General features: G+C 42.6%; 2 protein-coding genes across 2 annotated transcripts in view; one reads left to right on the top strand and one right to left on the bottom strand.

Annotated features, from left to right (window-relative positions):
* GEMIN5 (gem nuclear organelle associated protein 5) overlaps window positions 1–496 on the bottom strand; it is a 34,304-nt gene extending 33,808 nt beyond the window's left edge. The window contains exon 1 of the mRNA XM_048860795.2: window positions 352–496. Coding sequence (XP_048716752.2) covers window positions 352–496 — 145 coding nt within the window. The remainder of the gene's footprint in view (window positions 1–351) is intronic.
* Window positions 497–631: 135 nt separating this feature from the next.
* MRPL22 (mitochondrial ribosomal protein L22) lies at window positions 632–17,163 on the top strand. The gene is made up of 7 exons (XM_048860823.2): window positions 632–723; window positions 808–853; window positions 1,504–1,639; window positions 4,732–4,797; window positions 5,281–5,358; window positions 7,242–7,311; window positions 16,881–17,163. The coding sequence occupies exons 1-7, from the start codon at window positions 657–659 to the stop codon at window positions 17,090–17,092; spliced, it is 675 nt and encodes a 224-aa protein (XP_048716780.1). The 5' UTR covers window positions 632–656; the 3' UTR covers window positions 17,093–17,163.
* The last annotated feature ends 7,475 nt before the right edge of the window (window positions 17,164–24,638 follow it).

The raw sequence follows: 24,638 nt of genomic DNA, 5'->3' as shown, positions 1-24,638 counted from the left end.
AGATAAGCCCTCAGGGTGCATGCATCTGCACAGCCACCCCGTCTCCCACGTGCCCCGGGCTCTCCAGAGAGAGGGACGAAGGGGGTGCGCGGCTAGGGCCAGAGCCGCAGTGAGAGGCCGGGGTGTGGGGCAAGGTCCATGAAGGGGATCACTGCGAGCTCACTGGCCCCAGGGCCGGGGGTCCCCCGTGCCCCCCACGCGGCCCCGGGCTGAGGTGTCCCAGGCTCTCGGTCTCAGAGCCCGGGGCAGGCTGGCGCGGACCCCACGCCGCCGGGTGAGGGCGGAGGCGGGTGACCCCCCCGGGGGGAGGAGGGGAACGGGGGTCCCCGCCCCGCGAGGGGCAGAAGCTACCGTGGAAGGCGGGCGCGGCGCCGATCTCCAGCAGGTAGACGCTGTTCCTGGCCCCGAAGCCGAAGAGGCGGCCGGCCCCGCAGGTGTCGCAGCAGCGGCTGCAGTACCAGTTGGGGGAGGCGGGCAGCACCCGCTCGGCCGCCATCTCCCCCGGCAGCGCGGCCGGCCTCAGCCGCCCTCACTTCACCCGCCCGCGGGCAGCGTTACCAGGCGCTGCCGCAAAGCGCCGCTCGCACGCTGTCGCACCACGACCCCTGACCTCCCGGCGCACGAGCGCCGGGCCGGGGCCGCGGGCGGCGCTGCGCATGCGTGGAGAGCAGCTGCTGCGAGGCGAGCCGGAGAAGATGGCGGCGCCGGTGGTGGTCGGAGCTGGTGAGCGTGAGGGGAGGTGGGACGGGGATGGGGGGAGGCGTTTGTCCGCCGCTTCCTCACTAACTCCCCGCTTCGCCGTTGTAGGGGCTGCCTGGGCGCGGAGCCTTCTCAGCTGGGCCCGGCCGGAGAGGTAAGTCTGACCCCCCCCAACCCCCCCCGCAGGCAGGGTCGGATCTCCCGGGCTGAGGCTCTGCCCCCCGGGAGGGTGCGCCCCGGTTGGGGGGCGGCCCGCCCCGCCTCTCGGGAGGGTGTGTGCTGGGGGCGGGGGGGCGGCGCTATAAGGTCAATAGCCGAAAAGCGGGCAAGAATTAGTTAAATTGCAGACGGTAGTGTCTCCTTGCTCGATGATAGGATTCTTTCAGGCCAGTTCATTTTTATATGCAGGGACAAATGAATGGGTTAAGTCTTTCAATCTGGAATGGGGTGTGCTGGCTGTGTTACTGACCAGGACTGAAGTACTTTGGCGGCATTGATGGGCACTTACGTTTGGAATAGCTGTACAGGAAGGCTCACTGCTCATCTCAGTGAGTCCCAGATTTCTCAAAAACACAGGAGAAATGCCCTTGGCATAAAGGCATATCTCTTATAACTTCCTTTTACTAGTTGCCAATGTTAAATATACATGTAAGTTTACCCAACTCACATTTTTCTTTGCTGTTTAAACTCATCTGGTACAGGCTGATGTTTCAGTGACTTAGCATACAGTCAGTTTCAGTTATCTGGATAGGATCACACTGCACAGGTCCAGCAGCAAAACAATTAAAATATAGTTTCTTGCAGGTTACTAGCATCTTGCAGTATTTCTCTTCTGTCAAATATCCAAACAAGAACGTATCTTCAGAATGTCGGGAGATGGGAGAAGAAGAACAGAATGGTTTACCCTCCGCAGCTGCCAGGAGAGCCTCGAAGACCAGCAGTAAGAATTCACCTGTGAAATCTCTCTACCTACTTATATGTAGCAAATAGTTGCTTCCAAGCAGACTGCTGCCTATCTCTGGCTAATTCCACAAGGCAATCACGTATAACTAGTTAGTAGACTCAGTCCAAGATTTGGGTATTTTAGGCATCTTTTATTCATAACTGTATCAGCAAAGGAGGTTCATTTAATCTTAGAATTTAGAAATGGGAAAGAGCTACGGAATCCTCAAGTCTCAGCTTGGACCTCAGTTATTGTTTAATTTGATTGCCCAACTAATTTGTGTTTTGCATAATACAAAGCTACAGATTAACTTACTTATTGTTGGTCACTCTGCCAAGCTAACTAAATGCTGAGCCTTGAACTGACTGAGGAAAGCAACATGAGAATCCTTTCTCTAATTATTTCCTTAATATTGCCTTCCTCTGCTGCTCGGTCAAGATAGTGTGGGAAAAGCTAGCTTAATTATGTGCATGCTGAGTCAAATTCAGTTGGTAGAAAAATAGAATAATGTTTTATGTAGTTGAGTTCACAATTAATTTCAAATCTGGAAAAATAAGCCTATTACGTGATTACATTCTTACCTTGCTTCTTTGGGGCACTTAAAAGCTGGAAATCAGGGTGGATAAAAATCAGTGATGTAAAAAAAAATTTAAAAATCATTTTTTTAATTTAAATTGGATTTTTTGATAAAATGCTTTTTGAGGGAAAAAAACCTATCTAAAGATAGATGTATTATAGCTCAAAGATATCATGGAATAAGGATTATAAATTCTTAATTCTATAGTGTGAGCCAATATATTCATGTAACGTTTAAGAAAAGTTTTGTAAATGAGTCCCAGTAGTTCATGGGTTAGGGACCCAATCTTATGAGGTTTCAGGGGCTTCTGTATAGATTATTTAGGTTAATCTTTCTATCTGCCCAATGGGACTCAGTGCTCAGTCTAGAAGATACCATCAGAGATGCTTAGTTTTGCAGTTCTCAAACTGTGGATTTGTGTCTCCAGAGATAACATGTTTGTTAACAGCAAAATTGTTTTAAAATAAATACATAATGTATAGGAGGTGAGAGATAACAGACCTCAACCCTATTGTCCCTCTGCAAATTTGTGTACAGGGAGTCAATCCCTTACCTCTCTCTAAAAGTGCAAAGTTTCAAAAAGTTCAATGAATAAAAGATTATTGGGGGCAGAATAGGTCTGGACTCGGGGGAAGAAGTCTGGAGATAAATGTGAGAAGGGAGGAACAGGCAATAGAAACAAAAGTGAAACTGTTTGAGCAGCATATTCCGGAAGTCCTGAGCTCTTTCTGAGTGTAGCCTTCATTGATTTGAGATCTACCATACCATTCTTTCACTAGAAGGGAAAACCTATAATGGCAGCAGGCCGTAAAAGAGACCCAGTTTGGAAATAAGAACTATTCAAGAATTTGCTGATGTTTTTTTTAAAGAAAGTCAAACCAGTGAACTGGTGGAAGTCACTTAAGCACTTGGATTCAGAGACTGTTGAAGTGATATCTCACTTTTAACAGCAGTAGCTTCTTCTGCAGATGTAGAAAGAATATTTTCTTCCTTTGGACGAATTCATTCCAAATTGAGAAATCATTTGGAACCTGAAAAAGCAGGAAAGCTTGTTTTTTCTTTTTCATAATATGAATAAACAGGAAAATGAAGGTGAAGACGACTGAGTTAGCTGCAGAAGCCAATATTTTAAGTTTCTCATGTTGACTTGGCTGACATAGTCGATTTAATTTTTTTTAAATATTTCATTTAACTATTTTAGTTAAAAACCATTTTAACAAAAACAAACCTGATTTTAAAAAAATTGAATGTTTAAATTCAAAAATTCATATGCTTGTTTTGTTAAAATATTATGTTTGCTGTTGAAGAAAAAAATCCAGAATATATAACGTTGTTGTTTTAGTTAAATAAAACTATTTAAATGTCTGTCTGGTGATGTTCTCCTCCTAATAGAGCATGCCAAGAAAATTCTCCAAATATTAATGATTAACCTTTTGAATTGGAGATGGTTCACCTCCCAATGACTTCATAAATAATTTGCTTCAGTTACCTTTGGTAAATGAAATAACCAAACAGTCATTCATTTTCTGATATATCTGTAAAAGAATCTGAAAAGTTTTCAAAATCACTTAAAAAATGTATAGTGTGTATCTTCTAAAATTGAAACCTACATCTATCTCTGAGTTGTGAAGAATATGTATTAAGGTTATAACAACCAACAAGAATGCACATTTAAATCGAATCCACCCTGCTGGAAATGTAGTTAGATATGCTAGGGTTTTTTTCTGTCGGCTTGTGTTTAATGTGTAACTAGATAAACTAAATATTGAAAGGCTGGGCACTGGAGGAAGGAGTAGTACTACCTTTAAGATCTCAAAATTAGCAGCCTGCACTGAGATGTATGGGAAATTTTGGAAGGTTCATTTTAAAATTCTTCCAAGTATTTCACTTGGAACTAAAAATTGTAGTCCTGTATTTTTATAACTCTTTACTTAAAAGTAATGAATTTAGTATCAAGTGTTTGGATTGTTGCTCAGCAAAGCTTAAATGAAAAGCACTTGCATCTCAAAAGAATAGTTGATTTAAAAAAAAATGCACTTTATTTTGTGTGGGACAGGAGCCTTTGATCTTAAGCCTTAAGAATATGTGCAGTGAGTAATGAAATGAATGAAACGTTAATTATATAATTTATTAAAATATAAATCATCTTCTTTTATTTAAAATTTTGCACTGATGTGTTAAATTCCACTTGCTGTTTCTAGCCCTTGTAGGTGCAGTAGTGGTGTTCAAGTGGCTCTTTGGAGACAGCTTTTCTTATCAATCACTGATTGAGAAGCCATCCTGCTTCTGAAGGGTTAATTAAGTTCATTTATAGCACCAGTGTGTAGAAGCGTTAATAAAATGTTTTGACCAGATATGTTTGACCTGGAGTTCTTGTAGTGTAATAGCAGAAGTGGTCATCTTGCCTTGTAAGATTATTTTTTCTTCCCAAGATATTATGAACATTCCATCTTCTCACTTTCACAGCCAAATCACCACTATTATAGCTTTAAAAAAAATCTCTTTTCCCTAGGAAATATTCCACTGTCGAAGGGACATAAAATACAGTAAGGACAAGATGTGGTATTTGGCAAAACTGGTAAGAGAAAATTTTAACTTTGTGCAATGTTCTTGGTAGGAAAGTGTAAATATTTTTAATTCCTATATTTCTAACTTATTGCTTTGGATAAGCAGAAGCCTGATTCAGCCAGTTTGTTCAGCTTTTGCGTTGTAAAATCTCTGGAAAACTCTTCCCATGGTTTTGTATAAGCTTGCTCATCTAGTGCAGATGACTAATAATTTGCATTTCTGTAGAGCCAACTAACTGCTGTTCAGCAGCAGATAGTGGTAGGAATTTTGGTCAAGGACCATCCTTCCCTTATGAAAAATTGTACGGCAATTGACTGATAAAAATTCTGCACTAAAGGTTTTATTGTGTGGTGGATGGGAATGGGGTGCTAAAATCTTTGAAATTTAACTACAATATCAGCATTGTTCCTGGCACTGCAATCTTAAATAACATTTTTTTTCTCCCTTTTGTTCAGAAGGGTTTAATTTTTCTGTTAACTTCTCCTAATTCCAGATAAAAGGAATGTCAATTGATCAGGCTCTTGCTCAGCTGGAATTCAATGACAAGAAGGGTGCAAAGGTGATCAAAGAGGTATATTGTGCAATTCTTTAGCACTTCAGTGTCCAAACAGACTTTTTCAAACTCATACCTATATCAGAGTTTCAAGAGACTTTCCATTAAGCCCACCTGGAATATTTTGATCAAGTCATATTGGCTACACTAATTAATTTATTCTGCTCTAATTTATCCAGGCATTAATGACCTCTGCACACAATATTTTAGTAACCAGTGGTAGCAGAGTGCGTGAGTGTTCTCTGTTCATAATGAGCAGCCTTCAAAAACATTTAAACTCATGTCTCTAAGCTTATAGCTTAAAACATATTTTGAATTTATAAATTGTAGGGTACAAAAAGGGAGAACACCTGAGTCTTGTATGAAAATCTCTATGATTGGCTTTATGTTGCAAATGTCATAGGCCTCTTAAACAGGTGACCCACTTGCTCACTAGAGGGGGCATCAGTTTTCAATACAAAAATACTGAAGTAAAGCATGTCACTTTTCACCTTGAAACAGTGAACTTCAGTGGTTAATCCTGCACAACCTCAGAAATTGCATTTCTAGTCTAGAGTGTGACCCTTCATGAAGATGAACATAAGAACAGCCATATTGGGTCAGACCAATGGTCTGTATAGTGCAGTATCCTGTCTTCAGGCAGTGGCCAGTGCCAGGTGTTTAAAGGGAATGAACAGAATAGGGCAATTTTCAAGTGATCCAACCCTGTCATCCACTCCTTCTGGCAGTTAAAGGCTTAGGACACCCAAAGCATCAGGTTGCATCTCAGGTCTATCAATGGCTCTTAGCCAAGATGATCAGTCTTCCATGAACTTGTCTAATTCTTTTTTGAACCCAGTTATAGCTTTGGCCTTCACAACATCCCCTGGCAACAGGTTCCACAGGTTGACTGTGCATTGTGTGAGGAAGTACTTTTGTTTGTTTTAAATCTGCTGCCTATTAATTTCATTAGGTGACCCCTGTTTCTTGTGTTGTGTGAAGGGGTTAAAAAAAGAAAAAAGATTTAAAGCTGGCACTTGCTGGAAAAAAAACTAAAGTGAAGATTTATTTTCGGCAAATCTTTATCTCCATTTAGCATAGAAGTTGGTCACCATCAGTTTGTGCCCCAAATTTAACATCCCTCTAAATTGTTACTTCTGGGGAAAGTGCACAATATTGTAACTATTTTAGTGTTTTTGTGAATCTGTTAAGCCCAGATTTTTAAACCTATTTAAACATTGCAGCCCCTTTTGAAAATGAGATCGAGGCTCCTAAATCAGTTAGGCTTTGCAACACTCAGTGGTGCAATGCTTAAGTACCTTTTAAAAAAAATCTGGGCTTACATCACTTAAGAACTCTTAAATACTTTTGTGGGACCCATATGTTACATCATGCTACAGAGAGGGTTGTTGCTTATGTATGATCATCCTAGTAACAGCATTAGCATGAACAGTGAAAAAGTATCCCATGAAGCAATCTTTAACTTTTAAATTAAATTCCAAACTTTATATCTCAATTTCTTACGACTTTTCCCCTTTAGCTAAAATACGTCTGTGTTTAATTTGTTGAAACTGAACCTGCATCCAAATATGTAGGAAAAGAACCCCCTTCTAGAGTACAGGTCAAATTCATCACTGGCATAAGCATGCACAACTCCACTGATGCTAATGGAGATGACCACTTCCACCAGTGGTGAGTTTAGCCCTACATCTGCACCTGTATCACAACTACACCAGAGACCATCCCTGCCATTTTCAAAGCTTCTCTGAAAGAGAGAAAGAGGCCCCCTGCTTGTAGTCTCATCCTTTTAGAATCCGTTTCTACTACTGGTTTAAAAATGGAAACAATTACGGGTATCTTTATGGAGATGAGAAATTGCATTGCTTTAATTCATGTTCACCATTTATTTTCTTTTGCTCTAGGTTCTTCTGGAAGCTCAAGAAATGGCAGTGAGAAATCACAACGTAGAATTCAAATCAAATTTATACATAGGTAAAATTGTTTCTTATTTTTTTAAAACTGCTTCTGCTGGAGCCTGGAGGAGCACTCAGTGGCTGCTCTGGCAAGAGAGGTAGCAGTGGCGCTCCGCTCCTGCCCTGAGCACAGCTCCCCATCCTGCTCAACGCAACTCTCCCCCTCCACTCTCCTTCCCCCCTCAGAGCGTGGCTCCCCCCTGTCCTGCCCCACTCGCCACCCTGCCCTGGCTCCCGGGGGGGGTGAAGAGGGGAGGAGGGGGTGTGATTGAAAAAGTTTGGGGACCACTGTGCTACAGCATTGCAGCCCATTCCAGGCAGCTACTGACCTTGCTCTTCCCTGAGGCTCTTTTTATATGGGCCTGCTGGGCCCTGATTGGCTTCTCCTCACAGCCCCTCTCCCATTGGCGGCTTCTCCTGCAGCATCCCCAGGGTTCTGTTAAGCCAGGGGTAGGCAAACTTTTTCGCCGGAGGGCCACATTGGAGTGTGAAACTGTATGGAGGGCTGGGTAGGGAAGGCTGTGCCTCCCCAAACAGCCTGGCCCCTTTCCCCATCCGCCCCCCTTCCGCTTCCTGCCCCTTGACTGCCCCCCTCAGAACCCTCGACCCATCCAACCCCCCTGCTCCTTCTCCCCTGACTGCCCCCCCAGGACCCCACCCCCTTCCACCCCATCCAACCACTCCCTGTCCCCTTATCCAACCCCCTGCCCCTCCCCCCCACCCCCTTACCGTGCAGCTCAGAGCCGCAGGAGCTCACTGGCCAGAGCCAGCCGCGCTGCCCGTGCAGCAGCATGGCTGCGTGGGAGGGGGGACAGCAGGGGAGGGGCCAGGAGCTCGCCTCCCGAGCCAGGAGCTCATGGGCCATAGTTTGCCCACCACCTCTGTGTTAAGCCCTTACAGGCCAGCATGGGGCCAACACCATCACAACTACAAATTTTATTCTTTAGCAAAATGCTAATGTTAAAAACCAGAGAACCTCAGTACTCCATCTTCCCAGAGCAGTTAAGAATTAGGCAATCAAGCCTTTAGTCAGTACTTGCAGTTACCAGCACTTTCTACAGCGTTTAACACCATTTTTAGGAAGAGAGACAAACATCCATCAAAATACCAGATAGAATCTCTACTAGCTGTATACAAACGGACAGTCTCATTTGGAGGAGGAGGCTTGACTTTAGCAAATAAGAAAAGAATTCAGTCTGTCTTACTGGTACTGTTTCAGTGCTACCAGGTAGCTTTGACAATCCTGGATGAGTAGAGAGCAGGTTTCCATTCACCCTCAGTATTCATGCTAACACCTATGTCTGTAATCCACCAAACAAATTAATTTTAACTTGCCTTAGAAACGTCTTATTCAAGAGCAGGCACATTTTTATGGTGTGGACCACATCTTAAGACTGCTTGTGGAACATGTCCTTCTCCATGCACAATCACATGACAGGCCTAGGGAAACTCCAGCAATGGCTTCCATGGGAAAATGCTAGGAAAATATTTATATACCCTTAATTGTCTTTTGGGCAAAAAACATTTTTATTTAAAAACGTTTATTGCACTGTCTGTCCAACTCTTTGTGCCATCTCTGCCTCTGATCCAGTCCCGTCTCTTCCTCAGTCTTTTCTATTGCTTGGTTTTCTTCTCCTTTGCATGTGCTGTCTAGTCAGCTGGTGCCCTTCTCTCTCTGGACATTCTGCACACAAACACCCCCCCCCCCCCCAAAAAAAAACACAGAAAAATTCAGTTGTCCTCTGAAGAGTTATTGAATTAAATATGGAGACTGAATTTAGTAGTGTGAAATAACCAGATTTTTATCCCACTTTAAGTGCAAATCTGAACCCCCCCAACTGTGGAATTGTAACTGTGTTTCTAACAGGACACTGAACTCCAATACTTATCAATGATGGTCTTGTGTGTAGTAATGTGTGGGGGTTTTTTTCTGTGTATGACTGCTGTAGTGTCACGTTTTCAAGGATCTATCCTTTCCAATAGTGTGTAACTTACATTTAGATGTGGAATACTAGCCAACAGTTCTCTTACTTTTGAGTAGCTGAACTTCTGTCAACCTCTCATTAACGTAATAGAGATTCTAAATGAAGTGCTTTTAGACACAGCCTTACATGCAGTCTTCTCATTTGTCCCCTATCAAATTTCTGCTATTACCTCTCACGGCATGATCAGTGCCATGGAATGTTCATTTTGCTTTTGAACTTAGAATGATGAAAAAAGGCAATGGAATTGGCTTCTAACAAGGGGAAAAATAGAATCATAGAAGATTAGGGTTGGAAGAGACCTCAGGAGGTCATCTAGTCCAACCCCTTGCTCAGGGCAGGACCAACCCCAACTAAATCATCCCAGCCAGGGCTTGTCAAGCTAGGCCTTAAAAACCTCTCTAAGGATGGAGGTTCCACCACCTCCCTAGCATGTCACTTCATAATATTCATGACCTCTGAAGTGGACAGTTTGGGAGAAAGTGACTGAACTGATTGGTGAGTTACTCCTTTCTGGGGGAGGGTTAAAGAAAGGTGTCTTGTAATGTTAAAGTTTTAAGGGAAACATTTAACTGAAATGCTTGTTAATGGAGTACTAATGGGCAAGGCAAGCTGTTTTAAAACTAAAGGAGTACTTGTGGCACCTTAGAGACTAACAAATGTATTTGAGCATAAGCTTGCGTGAGCTACAGCTCACTTCATCGGATGCATTCAGTGGAAAATGCAGTGGGGAGATTTATAGACACAGACAACATGAAACAATGGGTGTTACCATACACCTGTAATGAGAGTGGTAAGGTGAGCTATTATCAGCAGGAGAGCGGGGTGGGGGAGAGGGGAGAACCTTTTGTAGCGATAATCAAGGTGGGCCATTTCCAGCAGTTGACAAGAATGTCTGAGGAATGTGGGGGGGGATAAACATGGGGAAATAGTTTTACTTAGTGTAATGACCCATCCACTCCCAGTCTTTATTCAAGCCTAAGTTAATTGTATCCAGTTTGCAAATTAATTCCAATTCAGCAGTCTCTCATTGGAGTCTGTTTTTGAAGTTTTTTTGTTGAAGTTTTTTGTTGAAGCATTGCCACTTTTAGGTCTGTAATCGAGTGACCAAAGAGAGATTGAAGTGTTCTCCGACTGGTTTTTGAATGTTATAATTCTTGACATCTGATTTGTGTCCATTTATTCTTTTACGTAGAGACTGTCCAGTTTGACCAATGTACATGGCAGAGGGGCACTGCTGGCACATGATGGAATATATCACATTGGTAGATGTGCAGATGAATGAGCCTCTGATAGTGTGGCTGATGTGATTAGGCCCTATGATGGTGTCCCCTGAATAGATATGTGGACACAGTTCGCAACAGGCTTTGTTGCAAGGATAGGTTCCTGGGTTAGTGGTTCTGTTGTGTGGTGTGTGGTTGCTGGTGAGTATTTGCTTCAGGTTAGGGGGCTGTCTGTAAGCAAGGACTGGCCAGTCTCCCAAGATCTGTGAGAGTGATGGGTCGTCCTTCAGGATAGACTGTAGATCCTTGATAATGCATTGGTGAGGTTTTAGTTGGGGGCTGAAGGTGGTGGCTAGTGGCGTTCTGTTATTTTCTTTGTTGAGCCTGTCCTATAGCAGGTAACTTCTGGGTACTCTTCTGGCTCTGTCAGTCTGTTTCTTCACTTCAGCAGGTGGGTACTGTAGTTGTAAGCTGTAGTTGATAGAGATCTTGTAGGTGTTTGTCTCTGTCTGAGGGGTTGGAGCAAATGTGGTTGCATCATAGAGCTTGGCTGTAGACAATGGATCGTGTGGTGTGGTCTGGATGAAAGCTGGAGGCATGTAGGTAGGAATAATGGTCAGTAGGTTTCTGGTATAGGGTGATGTTTATGTGACCATCGCTTATTAGCACCGTAGTGTCCAGGAAGTGGATCTCTTGTGTGGACTGGTCCAGGCTGAGGTTGATGGTGGGATGGAAATTGTTGAAATCATGGTGGAATTCCTCAAGGGCTTCTTTTCCATGCATCCAGATGATGAAGATGTCATCAATGTAGTGCAAGTAGAGAAGGGGTGTTAGGGGACGAGAGCTGATGAAGCGTTGTTCTAAGTCAGCCGTAAAAATGTTGGCATATTGTGGGGCCATGCGGGTACCCATGGCAGTGCCGCTGATCTGAAGGTATACATTGTCCCCAAATGTGAAATAGTTATGGGTGAGGACGAAGTCACAAAGTTCAGCCACCAGGTTTGCCGTGACATTATCAGGGATAGTGTTCTTGACGGCTTGTAGTCCATCTTTGTGTGGAATGTGGGTGTAGAGGCCTTCTACATCCATAGTGGCTAGGATGGTGTTTTCAGGAAGATCACCGATGGATTGTAGCTTCCTCAGGAAGTCAGTGGTGTCTCGAAGGTAGCTGGGAGTGCTGGTAGCATAGGGCCTGAGGAAGGAGTCTACATAGCCAGACAATCCTGCTGTCAGGGTGCCAATTCCTGAGATGATGGGGTGTCCAGGATTTCCAGGTTTATGGATCTTGGGTAGCAGATAAAACACCCCTGGTCAGGGTTCCAGGGGTGTGTCTGTGCGGATTTGTTCTTGTGCTTTTTCAGGGAGTTTCTTGAGCAAATGGTGTAGTTTCTTTTGGTAACCCTCAGAGGGATCAGAGGCTAATGGCTTGTAGAAAGTGGTGTTGGAGAGCTGCCGAGCAGCCTCTTGTTCATATTCCGACCTATTCATGATGACGACAGCACCTCCTTTGTCAGCCTTTTTGATTATGATGTCAGAGTTGTTTCTGAGACTGTGGATGGCATTGTATTTTGCACAGCTGATTTTATGGGGCAAGTGATGCTGCTTTTCCACAATTTCAGCCCGTGCACGTCGTCGGAAGCACTCTATGTAGAAGTCCAGTTTGTTGTTTCGACCTTCAGGAGGAGTCCACACAGAATCCTTCTTTTTGTAGTCTTGGTAGGAAGGTCTCTGGGGGTCAGTATGTTGTTCAGAGGTGTGTTGGAAATATTCCTTGAGTCAGAGATGTTGAAAATAGGATTCTAGGTCACCACAGAACTGTATCATGTTCGTGGGGGTGGAGGGGCAGAAGGAGAGGCCCCGAGATAGGACAGGTTCTTCTGCTGGACTAAGAGTATAGTTGGATAGATTAACAATATTGCTGGGTGGGTTAAGGGAACCACTGTTGTGGCCCCTTGTGGCATGTAGTAGTTTGGATAGTTTAGTGTCCTTTTTCTTTTGTAGAGAAGCAAAGTGTGTGTTGTAAATGGCTTGTCTAGTTTTTGTAAAGTCCAGCCACGAGGAAGTTTGTGTGGAAGGTTGGTTTTTTATGAGTGTCCAGTTTTGAGAGCTCATTCTTAATCTTTCCCTGTTTGCTGTAGGGGATGTTGATCAGATGGTTCCGCAGTTTCTTTGAGAGTGTGTGGCACAAGCTGTCAGCATAGTCTGTGTGGTATGTAGATTGTAATGGATTTTTTACCTTCAGTCCTTTTGGTACGATGTCCATCTGTTTGCATTTGGAAAGGAAGATAATGTCTGTCTGTATCTGTACGAGTTTTTTTCCATGAAGTTGATAGATTTCCACTCCATACAGCTAAATTCAGTGCCTTGCACAATGACAGGTTTCAGAGTAGCCACCGTGTTAGTCTGTATCCACAAAAAGAAAAGGAGGAGTACTTGTGGCACCTTAGAGGCGAACAAATTTATTTGAGCATAAGCTTTCTTGAGCTACAACTCACTTCATCAGATGCATGCAGTGGAAAATACAGTGGGGAGATTTATATACCCATTGTTTCATGTTCTCTGTGTATATAAATCTCCCCACTTTATTTTCCACTGCATGCATCCGATGAAGTGAGCTGTAGCTCACGAAAGCTCATGCTCAAATAAATTTGTTCGTCTCTAAGGTGCCACTAGTACTCCTTTTCTTTTTGTGGATACAGACTAACACGGCTGCTACTCTGAAACCTGCTTTAAAACTGTATTCCACCTTAGTTCCTTTATTGCCCAGAGACGCAGGTCCTGCTTACTCCTCAGTCACTTCATAAGGTGCTACACTGTGTTCCCTTATGTTCCCATTGAGTTCCTTAAGGAAAAAATCTACAGCAAAGTAAATCAAGAATGAGATAAAAGCACACATGTTCTAGGGCAAATCCTGAAGCTGTGGCTTTAGCACACCTCTAGCCAGATGTAGCAAACAGCATATTCTACTTCAGATCCATGCAGTTTGTTTGTAGTATCTGGCTGGTCCGTTTTGGCAAAGCCTGGTACTCAGGAGCAGAGGTGCTAAAAAGCTGAGTGGAATTTGAGCAAAATCAGCTTTTGTTGTTGCTAGTGCAGTGTGTTGTGGGATTTTGTTTGCATCATAGCTCCACCTTATTCCTGCATGTGCTACTTGGCAGCAAGGTAAAACACCAGATGTAAAAAGTAGGGCTATAGATTAATCTCAGTTAACTCATGTGATTAACTAAAGAAAATTAATAGTGATTAAAAAAAACTAATCACAGTTTTAATCACACTGTTAAATTTCAATTGGGATTCTATTGTTTGTTAAATATTTTTGGATGTTTTTCTTCATTTCAAGTATATTGATTTCAGTTACAACACAGAATACACAGTGTACAGTGCTCACTTTATATTTATTTGTTATTACAAACATTTGCACTATAAAATGATAAAATATAGTATTTTTCAGTTCTCCCATTACAAGTACTGTAGTGCAGTGGGGGACTGGAAAAATACTATTTTTGTTTTTTTACAATGCAAATATTTGTAATAAAAATAAATATAAAGTGAGCACTGTATTCTGTTGTAATTTAAATCAATCAATATATTTGAAAATGTAGAAAAATCCAAAAATATTTAAATAAATGGTGTTCTGTTGTTTAACAACGCGATTAACTGTGATTACTTTTTTCAATCGCCTGACAGCCATAGTAAAAAGCATTGTGTTGGGCCAAATGCCAGAAAGTACTCCGAATCCCACAAATGACACATTAGAAGCCCAGCACTCCGTAGCCAACAGAGCTGTGTACATCTTCTGCTGTAGCCCTTGAGGACATTTGGAGGTCTCATAACTGAATAAATTACTTTCTGATGACAGGCTTTAGAATCATAGAATATCAGGGTTGGAAGGGACCTCAGGAGGTCATCTAGTCCAACCCCCTGCTCAAAGCAGGACCAATCCCCAATTAAATCATCCCAGCCAGGGCTTTGTCAACCCTGACCTTAAAAACTTCTAAGGAAGGAGATTCTACCACCTCCCTAGGTAACGCATTCCAGTGTTTCACCACCCTCTTAGTGAAAATTTTTTTCCTAATATCCAACCTAAACCTCCCCCACTGCAACTTGAGACCATTACTCCTTGTCCTGTCCTCTTCTACCACTGAGAATAGTCTAGAACCATCCTCTCTGGAACCACCTCTCAGGTAGTTGAAAGCAGCTATCAAATCCCCCCTCATTCTTCTCTTCCGCAGACTAAACAATCCCAGTTCCCTCAGCCTCTCCTCATAAGTCATGTGTTCCAGACCCCTGATCATTTTTGTTGCCCTTTGCTGGACTCTCTCCAATTTATCCACATCCTTCTTGTAGTGTGGGGCCCAAAACTGGACACTGTACTCCAGATGAGGCCTCACCAATGTCGAATAGAGGGGAACGATCACGTCCCTCGATCTGCTCGCTATGCCCCTACTTATACATCCCAAAATGCCATTGGCCTTCTTGGCAACAAGGGCACACTGCTGACTCATATCCAGCTTCTCGTCCACTGTCACCCCAGGTCCTTTTCCGCAGAAGTGCTGTCTAGCCATTCGGTCCCTAGTCTGTAGCTGTGCATTGGGTTCTTCCGTCCTAAGTGCAGGACCCTGCACTTATCCTTATTGAACCTCATCAGATTTCTTTTGGCCCAATCCTCCAATCCTTATTGCTTTGTGGTTAGTGCATTGCACAGCTACCCAAGATCTCTGCTCTAAGCCACTCTTAGTCCTTGGACTGAAGGTGCTGTAGAGGGAATGTCATAAGATCTTCCTCATGTTACCTTAAAGTGACCTTAGTTGCATAGCAGATAGGCTCTAAAGACTCCCAGCCAGGCTACCGAGGTCAAGAAGAGTCAATGATTTAGATAATGGCAGAGAAAGTATACTCAAAGTTTGCAGATAATACCAAGCTGGGAGGGGTTGCAAGTGTTTTGGAGGATAGGATTAAAATTCAAAATGATCTGGACAAACTGGAGAAATGGTCTGAAATAAATAGGATGAAATTCCATAAGGACAAAAGCAAAGAACTCCACATAGGAACAATCAGTGGCACACATACAAAATGGGAAATGACTGCCTAGGAAGGAGTACTGTGGAATGGGATCTGGGGGTCATAGTGGATCACAGGCTAAATATGAGTTAACAGTGTAACACTTGCAAAAATAGTAAAGATCATTCTGGGATATATTAGTAGCAGTATTGCAGGCAAGACACACGAAATAATTCTTCCGCTCTACTCCGCACTGATTAGGCCTCAACTGGAGTACTGTATCCAGTTCTGGGTGCCACATTTCAGGAAGGATGTGGACAAATTGGAGGAAGTCCAGAGAAGAGTAACAAAAACGATTAAAGGTTTAAATAACATGACCTATGAGGGATAAAAATTTCTCTCTAACTTCTGAGGATAGGTCAAGCAGCAATGGACTTAAATTGCAGCAAGGGAGGTTTAGGTCAGTCATTAGGAAAAACTTTCTAGCTGTCAGGGTGGTTAAGCACTGGAATAAATTGCCGAGGGAGGTTGTAGAATCTCTGTCATTGGAGACTTTTAAGGGCATGTTAGACAAACACCTGTCAGGAATGGTCTAGACAATACTTAGTCCTGCCATGAGTGCAGGGAACTACACTAGATGACCTCTTGAGGTTCCTTCCAGTCCTACAATTCTATGAGTGCATGGTTGGGTGTTGAAATAATGAAAATATCTGGTAAGTACAGTGAGTGCTGTGGGCAGAGGAGATACGACAAAATGGAATCTGTTAAGTCTTCACAAAGAATGGAGGAGACAGGAATCTGTTACCTTGTGTTTATAAAAAGAAAAGGAGGACTTGTGGCACCTTAGAGACTAACAAATTTATTTGAGCATAAGTTTTCGTGAGCTACAGCTCACTTTGCTGAATGCATCCGATGAAGTGAGCTGTAGCTCACGAAAGCTTATGCTCAAATAAATTTGTTAGTTTCTAAGGTACAAGAAGTACTCCTTTTCTTTTTGCGAATGCAGACTAACACGGCTGCTGCTCTGAAACTTGTGTTAATAGTTACTGATGAGAAGTTGGAGCAGTCATTAAAGGGACACTGTAAAACCTGGTTGGCCCTCAAATTAGCTTCTCTTTTTTGGTGTTTTCATTCACTTTGTGGAAAGTGAATAAATTACATGTGCATGCTTTTTATAATCAATATTACAGTGGTCTTAAAGAATTCTCTCAGTCATGAGCTACTCTATAACAATTCATTATGCATGCAGTAAAATGGGAAAAAATGTCTGGAGGGAAAGGAATTTGAGGGTGCTTATAAAAAAATATCCTGCCAATGTCCAGTTAAAGGTTCCAGTAGCTCATTCACTCTGAGACTCTCCCATTTTTTTTCTCTTCTTCTAGCTGACTCCTTTTCTGGAAAAGGTCACTATCTGAAACGGATTCGCTACCATGGCCGAGGCATGTTTGGCATCATGGAGAAAGTCAAATGCCATTACTTTGTGAAGCTTGTAGAAGGCCCACCTCCCCCTCCAGAAGCACCACAGACTGGATTTGACCAAGCTAAGGAATATGTGCAGCAGCTCCGAAACAGAACCATTATTCATACACTATGACACTCTAATCTAGCTGTATATATATTCTTCATAGTTTGAAAATGTGTAAATAAAAATAAGATTGTAAGACAGTTTGTATTGTTTGGTTTTCAGTTTGCTATTGGCTTATTCAAGATCCACTGCATGATGCAAGGAGGCTCACAAGCTTATTTTTTACTGTTTAATTATAGCACCATAGATGTGTAACCCATGGAAAGGCAATGAGTATCCCTTCTCCTGAGAAGTTTGCAGTCACACAATGATACTTTCTTTAAACGTGTTTTTGGTATCTGTCTTACCAATTTTTCTCAGCCTTTGAATTGCCAGTTCTGTTCTCTGAATTTTATGCTGAAAATGGAAGAAATCAGAAAATTCAGTTGTCTGTCCTTAAATGATCCACTAGTGCCTTGTATAGTAGCTGTTTTTGTTTCTCATGCTGTAAGTACATCTGCATGGGTACAAGGAACTTCTGGTGCAGGTCTGGTTGTGGGCTTAGGGCCTTAATTAGTGAAATGTACATAAAGTCTTTAATCTGGCATAGGTACAACAATGTGACTAAAGTGTAGAGTCAGAATCAGACAAGCTCATAATTTCAGTCTCAGATCTTCCATTTTATTTACTTTTAATATTAATCTGTTTATCTAGTGCTGGTCTATCTTAGCAGCTTCTGACACACAGGAAAGCTCTGTAGAAGATAGTCTCAACTATGCACTTTAAGTGGATTTGTTGATTGATGGGTGTCCCTTACTCTGAAGCATCTTTGACAATTTCTAAAGCACATCTTTAAGATAATTGATGGGATTGTTGTCCCTTCAGTTGTACTGGATGCTTATGGCCCTGTACATAATGACCTCTGTCATTAAGTCTCCAAAAGAGATTAGAGGAGGGAGAATGTTGAGAGACTTAATCCAGGAGGTCTCTGGCAGGGAATTGCAGTTTCATTAGTGCCCTGGATATCAGTGGCTCATACACATTATAGAAAGAAGGGATATGATTTTTAGAGCCTGTTTCAGATCAGCTGCCACTGAGTAAAATAAGTCAACTTCAGCTTGGGAGCTTTAAATTGAGTCAGTAGGTGGCACTGTCTAGTTTGTGAGTGGTAGGACGATGCTGAAAACTTGTAATGTGTTAAAGCTCATTCTTTGGCTATCATGATGGTATTAACGGATACATGCACAGAATTCCAGCTGATCTCATTGGAGGCTTTGTATTGGTAGCAAGAGTACAACATGGAACAAAGTTTTTATGTGCTTTGTTGGTCACTAGGAGGAAACTAGTTTTTTCTATATCATGCTTCAGACCAAATAGTGCCTTTGAGAGAGTTTTTGTGATACTGAGGCAAAGGAAATGCTCTGACCTTAATGGAGAATGATTTATTATACAATCCATAGAGTGGCTGTGTTATAAAACTCCCATCTTGTTGCTGTTGTGTCTCACTTCTATCTTTGAGAGAAAACATCAAGGTCTGCTTTATAGATGAGGATATATCCTCCCTACTAGGCAATAAAAGTTTCTCCTCACTACCTGATGCTTTGAACATGAAAGACCAAATACAGGGTGAGTTTAAGGTTCAATACCTTAACACGAGGCAGGGATGGGGTGAATGATCTGTAGCATGTCATCCACGAATGTCTGTATTCCAGACCTTCCTTCCACCTCTGGAAGCTACCCCTTGTGAGTGGAATGGAAGAGATTCAATTTCAGTTCTTATACTGCACCCATCACACAAGAGTCTTCCCCTGCCGGCTTAAGTTTCTATAACAATTGGATGATAAAGATTGCTTTGTGGATACAAACAAACTGCAATTTTTATATAACTCCTGGATAGGTTTTTATAATCTTGAATATCTCAAGTAAAGCATAGCATCATTCTGCCATGAGGTGTGGTACATAGCATATCTTGGGTGCTAAAATTTAAGCAATATGAGGTGCTAAGGGTCCTGAAGAAATAGGAAATGTATTCCCAAACCGCTACCATCAATGAGTGCTCATTTGTCCACTGGCTAACACTGTCTTGCATTCATGCAATAGGAGCAGCATATCTGTGATGCGGGGGTCACTCATGTAGTGAGCGCCTCTTAGTGGCTGGGTGTGGTACTGCAGGCCTTTCCTCCCCCTACCTGGTAAGCTATCAACCTCACTTGATGGCTCTTCAGTAGTTGAGCCACTCAATCAAAAATAAAACCCTTCCTGGGTAGAAAAAAGTTAAATGCTCTACCTGCCCTTCACCTAGGCTTCCCAACAGAGCCTTACCCTCTTCTCAGGGCTTAGGCCACTTTGCTAGTAGGATGGCAGCTGGGAGGCCTGGGCCCACTCACTACTCTGAGTCCCTGCACACAGCAGCTGTGTACTACTTCCTTCAGTTTGCTGTTGCTGTTCCCTGGGCATTTTCCCATGTAACCCCTTCTCTTCACCCTCACCTCAGGGCTGAAGTTCTCAAATCCTCTTCCTCACTGAAAGCAAGTATCACCAGAACCCATTTTCTGGTTCTCTTGCTCTCCTGTAACCAGCAACAAGCCCCCTTCTGTGCTCTGGTCCCAGCCAGGAACTGATCTGTTCATGCCCTGGAGCTCCTTTTATCTGAGCCTGCTGGGCTCTGATTAGCTGCTTCCACAAGGCTCCTCTAGGCATGCCCGGAGGACCCAACTGTGCTGCTCCTTCCTGGGGCAGGGTGTAGAAGGACCACAGGGCCTCCAGCATGGGGCCTTAAAGGGCCCGGTGCATCCCATCACAGTATCACCAATGTGACTCCATTTTAGTTTTTCCTGAGTGGTACAACCCTAATAAAACAGGAAAGGCACGCTCCTCTGCAAATCTCTGATGCACACTGGAGAAGCCCTTCCTCAAAGTAGCTACATGCTACTAGCAGCAGCTGCCATTAACCAATCCAGGTGAAGTGACTAAACTCTTTTTTAAAACTCCTGCAGCATCCTGTTGAATCTTTTATAGGGTAAATTATCACATTCAGGTGACTTAATCTGTTTGGGGTCCCTTTTGTCTGGGGAGGGAAGATCATTGAACTACAGTGTACACCCCTCCAAATTAAACACCAATTGTCATTTATTAAGCACTGTAATAAGTCTGCTCCCAGATATCCTTTCAAGTTAACTGTCTCTTGAGCACTAAAGGTTGTCCTCAACTTTCCCTTCAGATGTACACCTGACCTCTATACAAGGTTGTTTCCTTATATGAATGTCATTGCTCTACTTAAATGCGATCTGCAAACCGAGGGGCAGTGTTGTTTATATTCTTTTCAGCTTTTTTTATCATGCACTGCAGCCCAAAAGCTTAAACTAAACCCTCCTTTTTTATTTCCCGTTAGAAATGCTGTTTGTGTTTGGCCTGGAATGCTTCATGATAAATGGGGAACTACTGAAATGGTGACATTGCAAAAGGCAAGTCTGAACTACAGAAAGGAATTTCAAGTCATGGTCTAAAACTTTTAGGTAGGGGTATTAGCATCAGGAACTAACCTTTTGGGTGAACATCTTCGTTAGAGTCAATGTTCCTGTCCTTTTAATTAAGGTGTGGGCTGCTCACAAAGCTCATGCTTTGCACCCTGCAGCAGACCCAGGAAAGAACATTCTCGTTTTTCTTCTTAGCAAAAAAGACCATGAAAGAAATATCAAGCGGGAAAAACTCTATCAGAAAGAAGCACGAGCCCAATATCCTAAAAATCCTTCACAGGTTACCTTTCATTTCCATAACACCTCTTTCCATTGTCACCAGGTCATCGTGCTCTCAGCTGATCATTGCAATGTCTACTATGCTCTTGATGCATCTGTCCACCTTAGAATGCAATAAACAGGATAATTTGGGGGAAAGAATGAGCCTGGATTAGTGTGGCTGGCTGCTATCTTTCCACCAATAATAGGACAGAAATGGCTCAGCAGTGAATTGGTTTTGTTAACTTGGTGCATAAGAGCTTTAATGCAGGAGTTAATCTGAATCAGCTGTGGAAAATTCACTACATCTCTAATGCTACAAAGTTTTATGCTGTCAAATGATATATATAAAAAAGTTTTGGGGTACTTTTTTTTTTTTTTAAACTTTCTACTGTGCTTTCCCAGTCAATAATCTGAATTTCAGTTAAGTTGTTCTGAGACAGGTCTAGACAGAAAATCCTGTACTAAGTACTGTAACAAGCCTTTGGCAGAAGGTGATCATTGACAGTGACCTCTAATTAAATAATACTCTTGAATAGAGTCCTACCTTGGGATCAATACATGGGCCTCTACTAATTGTATTAATGAAACATAGGACAATATAAACTCAGCATTATGTACATCTATTGATACAGGCATTGGAGAGCAAGCAAGCATGCATGAAGGAAGAGGGACCTGGAGAGATTAGAAGTTAGAGCTGTACTCAGTGACATGTGATTTAATGGAAGGAAATTTGAAGCACAATGAAACCTTTGCTCAGATCCTTCTCCAATAAGCAAACCTTTCAAACTGTCCCCAAGTTCTCCAGTGCACTGAAAAATTGAAGGTTCCCTATCCTTCAGTCAAACTTAACACCCTTCAGTGTGGTTTCAATTTCAGCCAAACATCTGCTCAGCTAGGTGAGCAGCCTTTTGGTTTTAAATAGTCACCATCAAGAGAGCTCACCGCAATAACTGGGGGAAGTCATAATCAGTTTAGAAGCATGATCAGGAGATCAGGCTGCTATTTTGTAAGATAGAAGACAAAGCAATCTGAAGGTGATGAATGATAAACTGGATATGATCTTGCAATATACCACTGTGATAGTGGCCAATGCCATTCTTAGTCTTGGCTGTATATAAGATACACAGCCACAGATTTACTCTTGGCTGAGTTTGGCAAGCCTGGTGGCCGTGCAGATGTTCCTGTTGGACTCCCCAGCTACAGCTGTTGCTTGCAGGGTCACATGGTGGAGAACATGCACATGGCAGAACCATCTTGGGAATGAGGTGACTCTATAAAATAGTTGCCTTTGGCTACTCTAGTGGCTGGTCAATGTCTGGATGCTGACTGCCATTAGCCAACGTTCATGGGCATTATTCTGCTGGAATGAAATAGTTTTAGTGTAGATCAAGCATTGCTCATAATCCTGTCTGTCTAGTCAGGAGAGCAAAGGCAACTAGGAGGGTCCTGGTTTTTTATCCTTATTGAGTTGCCCAATGTGGTCTAGGGGTTAATTAGGTACTGGGAGTTGCTACTCCTGAGTTCTATTGCAATATGGGAGTTTGTACCCCTGATCACTGTTGCTGTATCTGGCACTGACTCACTGCACGACCTGGTCACTCTCTAAACTTCTGAATGCTTCACATATACCCACCTATATGAGGTACATAATCCCATCTACATCACAGGCATGACAAAATCAGTTTATAAAGCACTTGGAGATCCTTGGATTAAAGGGACAAGAGAAATAGAAAGTGGTGTTTAGTTTCTGCCAGCCATATGAAAATCCGCCAGCAGGAATGATGAGAAAGTCCTATGTGAGCCGAACTCTATCTTTTCAATAGAACTAAGGTTAAGCCTAATATCCTTGATGAACAACAAAAATAAAGTGTGACGTACGTTACCATATGTTCTATAGACCTTGCTGAAAATACCCCTATAATTCTGGCTCCCTAGAGAACAGGCCATTGATTGCTGAGCGACATCTAGCCAGCTGCAGTTCAGCCATGTAATTTAAAATAATTACTAATTAAACAAAAATAAAAGAGTCTATAATAACAATAATCAACTCAGCATTGGTTATTAGCCAAGTTAATTTTTGCTGGAGCGTTACCTAGGGAAAATAACTTAAAGCCGGGGGTGGGTGGGGGGGAATCTCTTAAACGGAAGGGGATGGAGTGATTTCTGGAACTGCAGCCAGAGACTGACTTCTTGAGCATTAAGGCTCTAGTAAGAAATGGAGGGGATCTCCAGGGTGCACTCGGCAACCAGAGAGCTAATTTTGTATTCTATCGCTAACATCAACATTCTCTTCTTGTTTCAAGAAACTCGTACATTAACACACAGGGGAGGCTGCCATTGAAAAGAGCAGGCCAAGGACAGCTTCATAGTTCTGTTCAGTTGGGCTAACATAGCCCACCTTGGAGTATTAGTTGAGAATCTGACTCGGGGAGAATCGTTGTTTGCCCATTCTTCCCCCCTGCTGATTTCAAGAGTAGAGCATTCTTGCAACCAATGGGAAGACTGTGTGGCCAGTACGCGTGGCTGGCCAGTATGAATGTTCATATATGCCGCTATAGACGGCAAGCTGTGTGTCTCATTATGATGCGAGGTGGCATTTTTATCCAAAGGTTTCTAGTTTTGGGGAATAAACCACCAGAGCATTAGAATTGATCTTGTGTTGTTTGCACATGATGCTAGAACAACCCCCAACCCCAGCTAAAATACAGGTCTGAAATAGATACCATCTGGATGTAATTTGTTACGGTTGAGTATCAACAAGAAAGGGTTAAAAGTTAAATTCAGAAATATAGATATGTGAAGTATAAATGCTTTATAGAAAACAAGCATGCAACATATTGGGGGTAGTTAGAAAGATGTCACTAATGGGTAGGGGTTATACCCAAGTTATATGCCATGCATCTTTTCTGTTCATGGGCTATTTCTATCTGAAGCAATCTGTCGGATGACTATGGATGGCACAAAATCTCCCTCTATGAAAGCAGTTTCACTGCTGGGAATGGAACATAAACAGTAAATCTGAGAAGTCGCTCTCCTGTTAATAATCCAAGAACATGGCTCATGTAGCTTAAAAGAGTTCCACAGTCAAAAGGTTCTAGTGATTATTATTTCTATACACTTGGACTACTTGCTCAATTTCTTTTAAAGTTCAGCTAAATATAGATGCATTTGGAAAATAAGGGTCTGATTCTCCCCTCGTTTAAGTCATTTCAACTCCATTGACTTTCATGGAGTTACTCCAGGGTTATACCAGTGTGAGATCATAATCAGGCCCAAAGGAATTTCACAAGAGTGGAATTACTAACGGACTATTCGCAAAAAGAAAAGGAGGACTTGTGGCACCTTAGAGACTAACCAATTTATTTGAGCATAAGCTTTCGTGAGCTACAGCTCACTTCATCGGATGCATTCAGTGGAAAATACAGTGAGGAGATTTATATACACACAGAACATGAAAAAATGGGTGTTATCATACACACTGTAAGGAGAGTGATCACTTAAGATGAGCTATTACCAGCAGGAGAGCGGGGGGTAGGGGGGCAGAAAACCTTTTGTAGTGATAATCAAGGTGGGCCATTTCCAGCAGTTAACGGACTATTGTACCCTGGCACACACAATCCCTGTTATAGAGGGGGACCAGAGCAGTGAACTTCAGAGCCAGACGCAGTTCTGGATTTGTTCTTCTCCAGAGCTTTGATCCCTGACTTTGGATCCTCCATTCCAGCATTGATTCCTCTTTTCAGTGCAATAATTGAGGACTCTTCTGTCACCACTAAATTATTGGGTGGCTTGGATTATCTTCTCCTTTCATTCCTTTTAATGGGAGGGTGCAAAACAGTTTTCTGTCCTGAGTTATTAATCAAAACCATAGAGTGGCCAAGAGTGGAATGAAGGCATTT

The sequence above is a fragment of the Caretta caretta genome, chromosome 8, assembly GCF_965140235.1.
Source record: "Caretta caretta isolate rCarCar2 chromosome 8, rCarCar1.hap1, whole genome shotgun sequence".
NCBI lineage: Eukaryota > Metazoa > Chordata > Testudines > Cheloniidae > Caretta > Caretta caretta.
The sequence above is the reverse complement of the archived record's forward strand: the minus strand, read 5'-3'. Positions and strand labels throughout refer to the sequence as shown.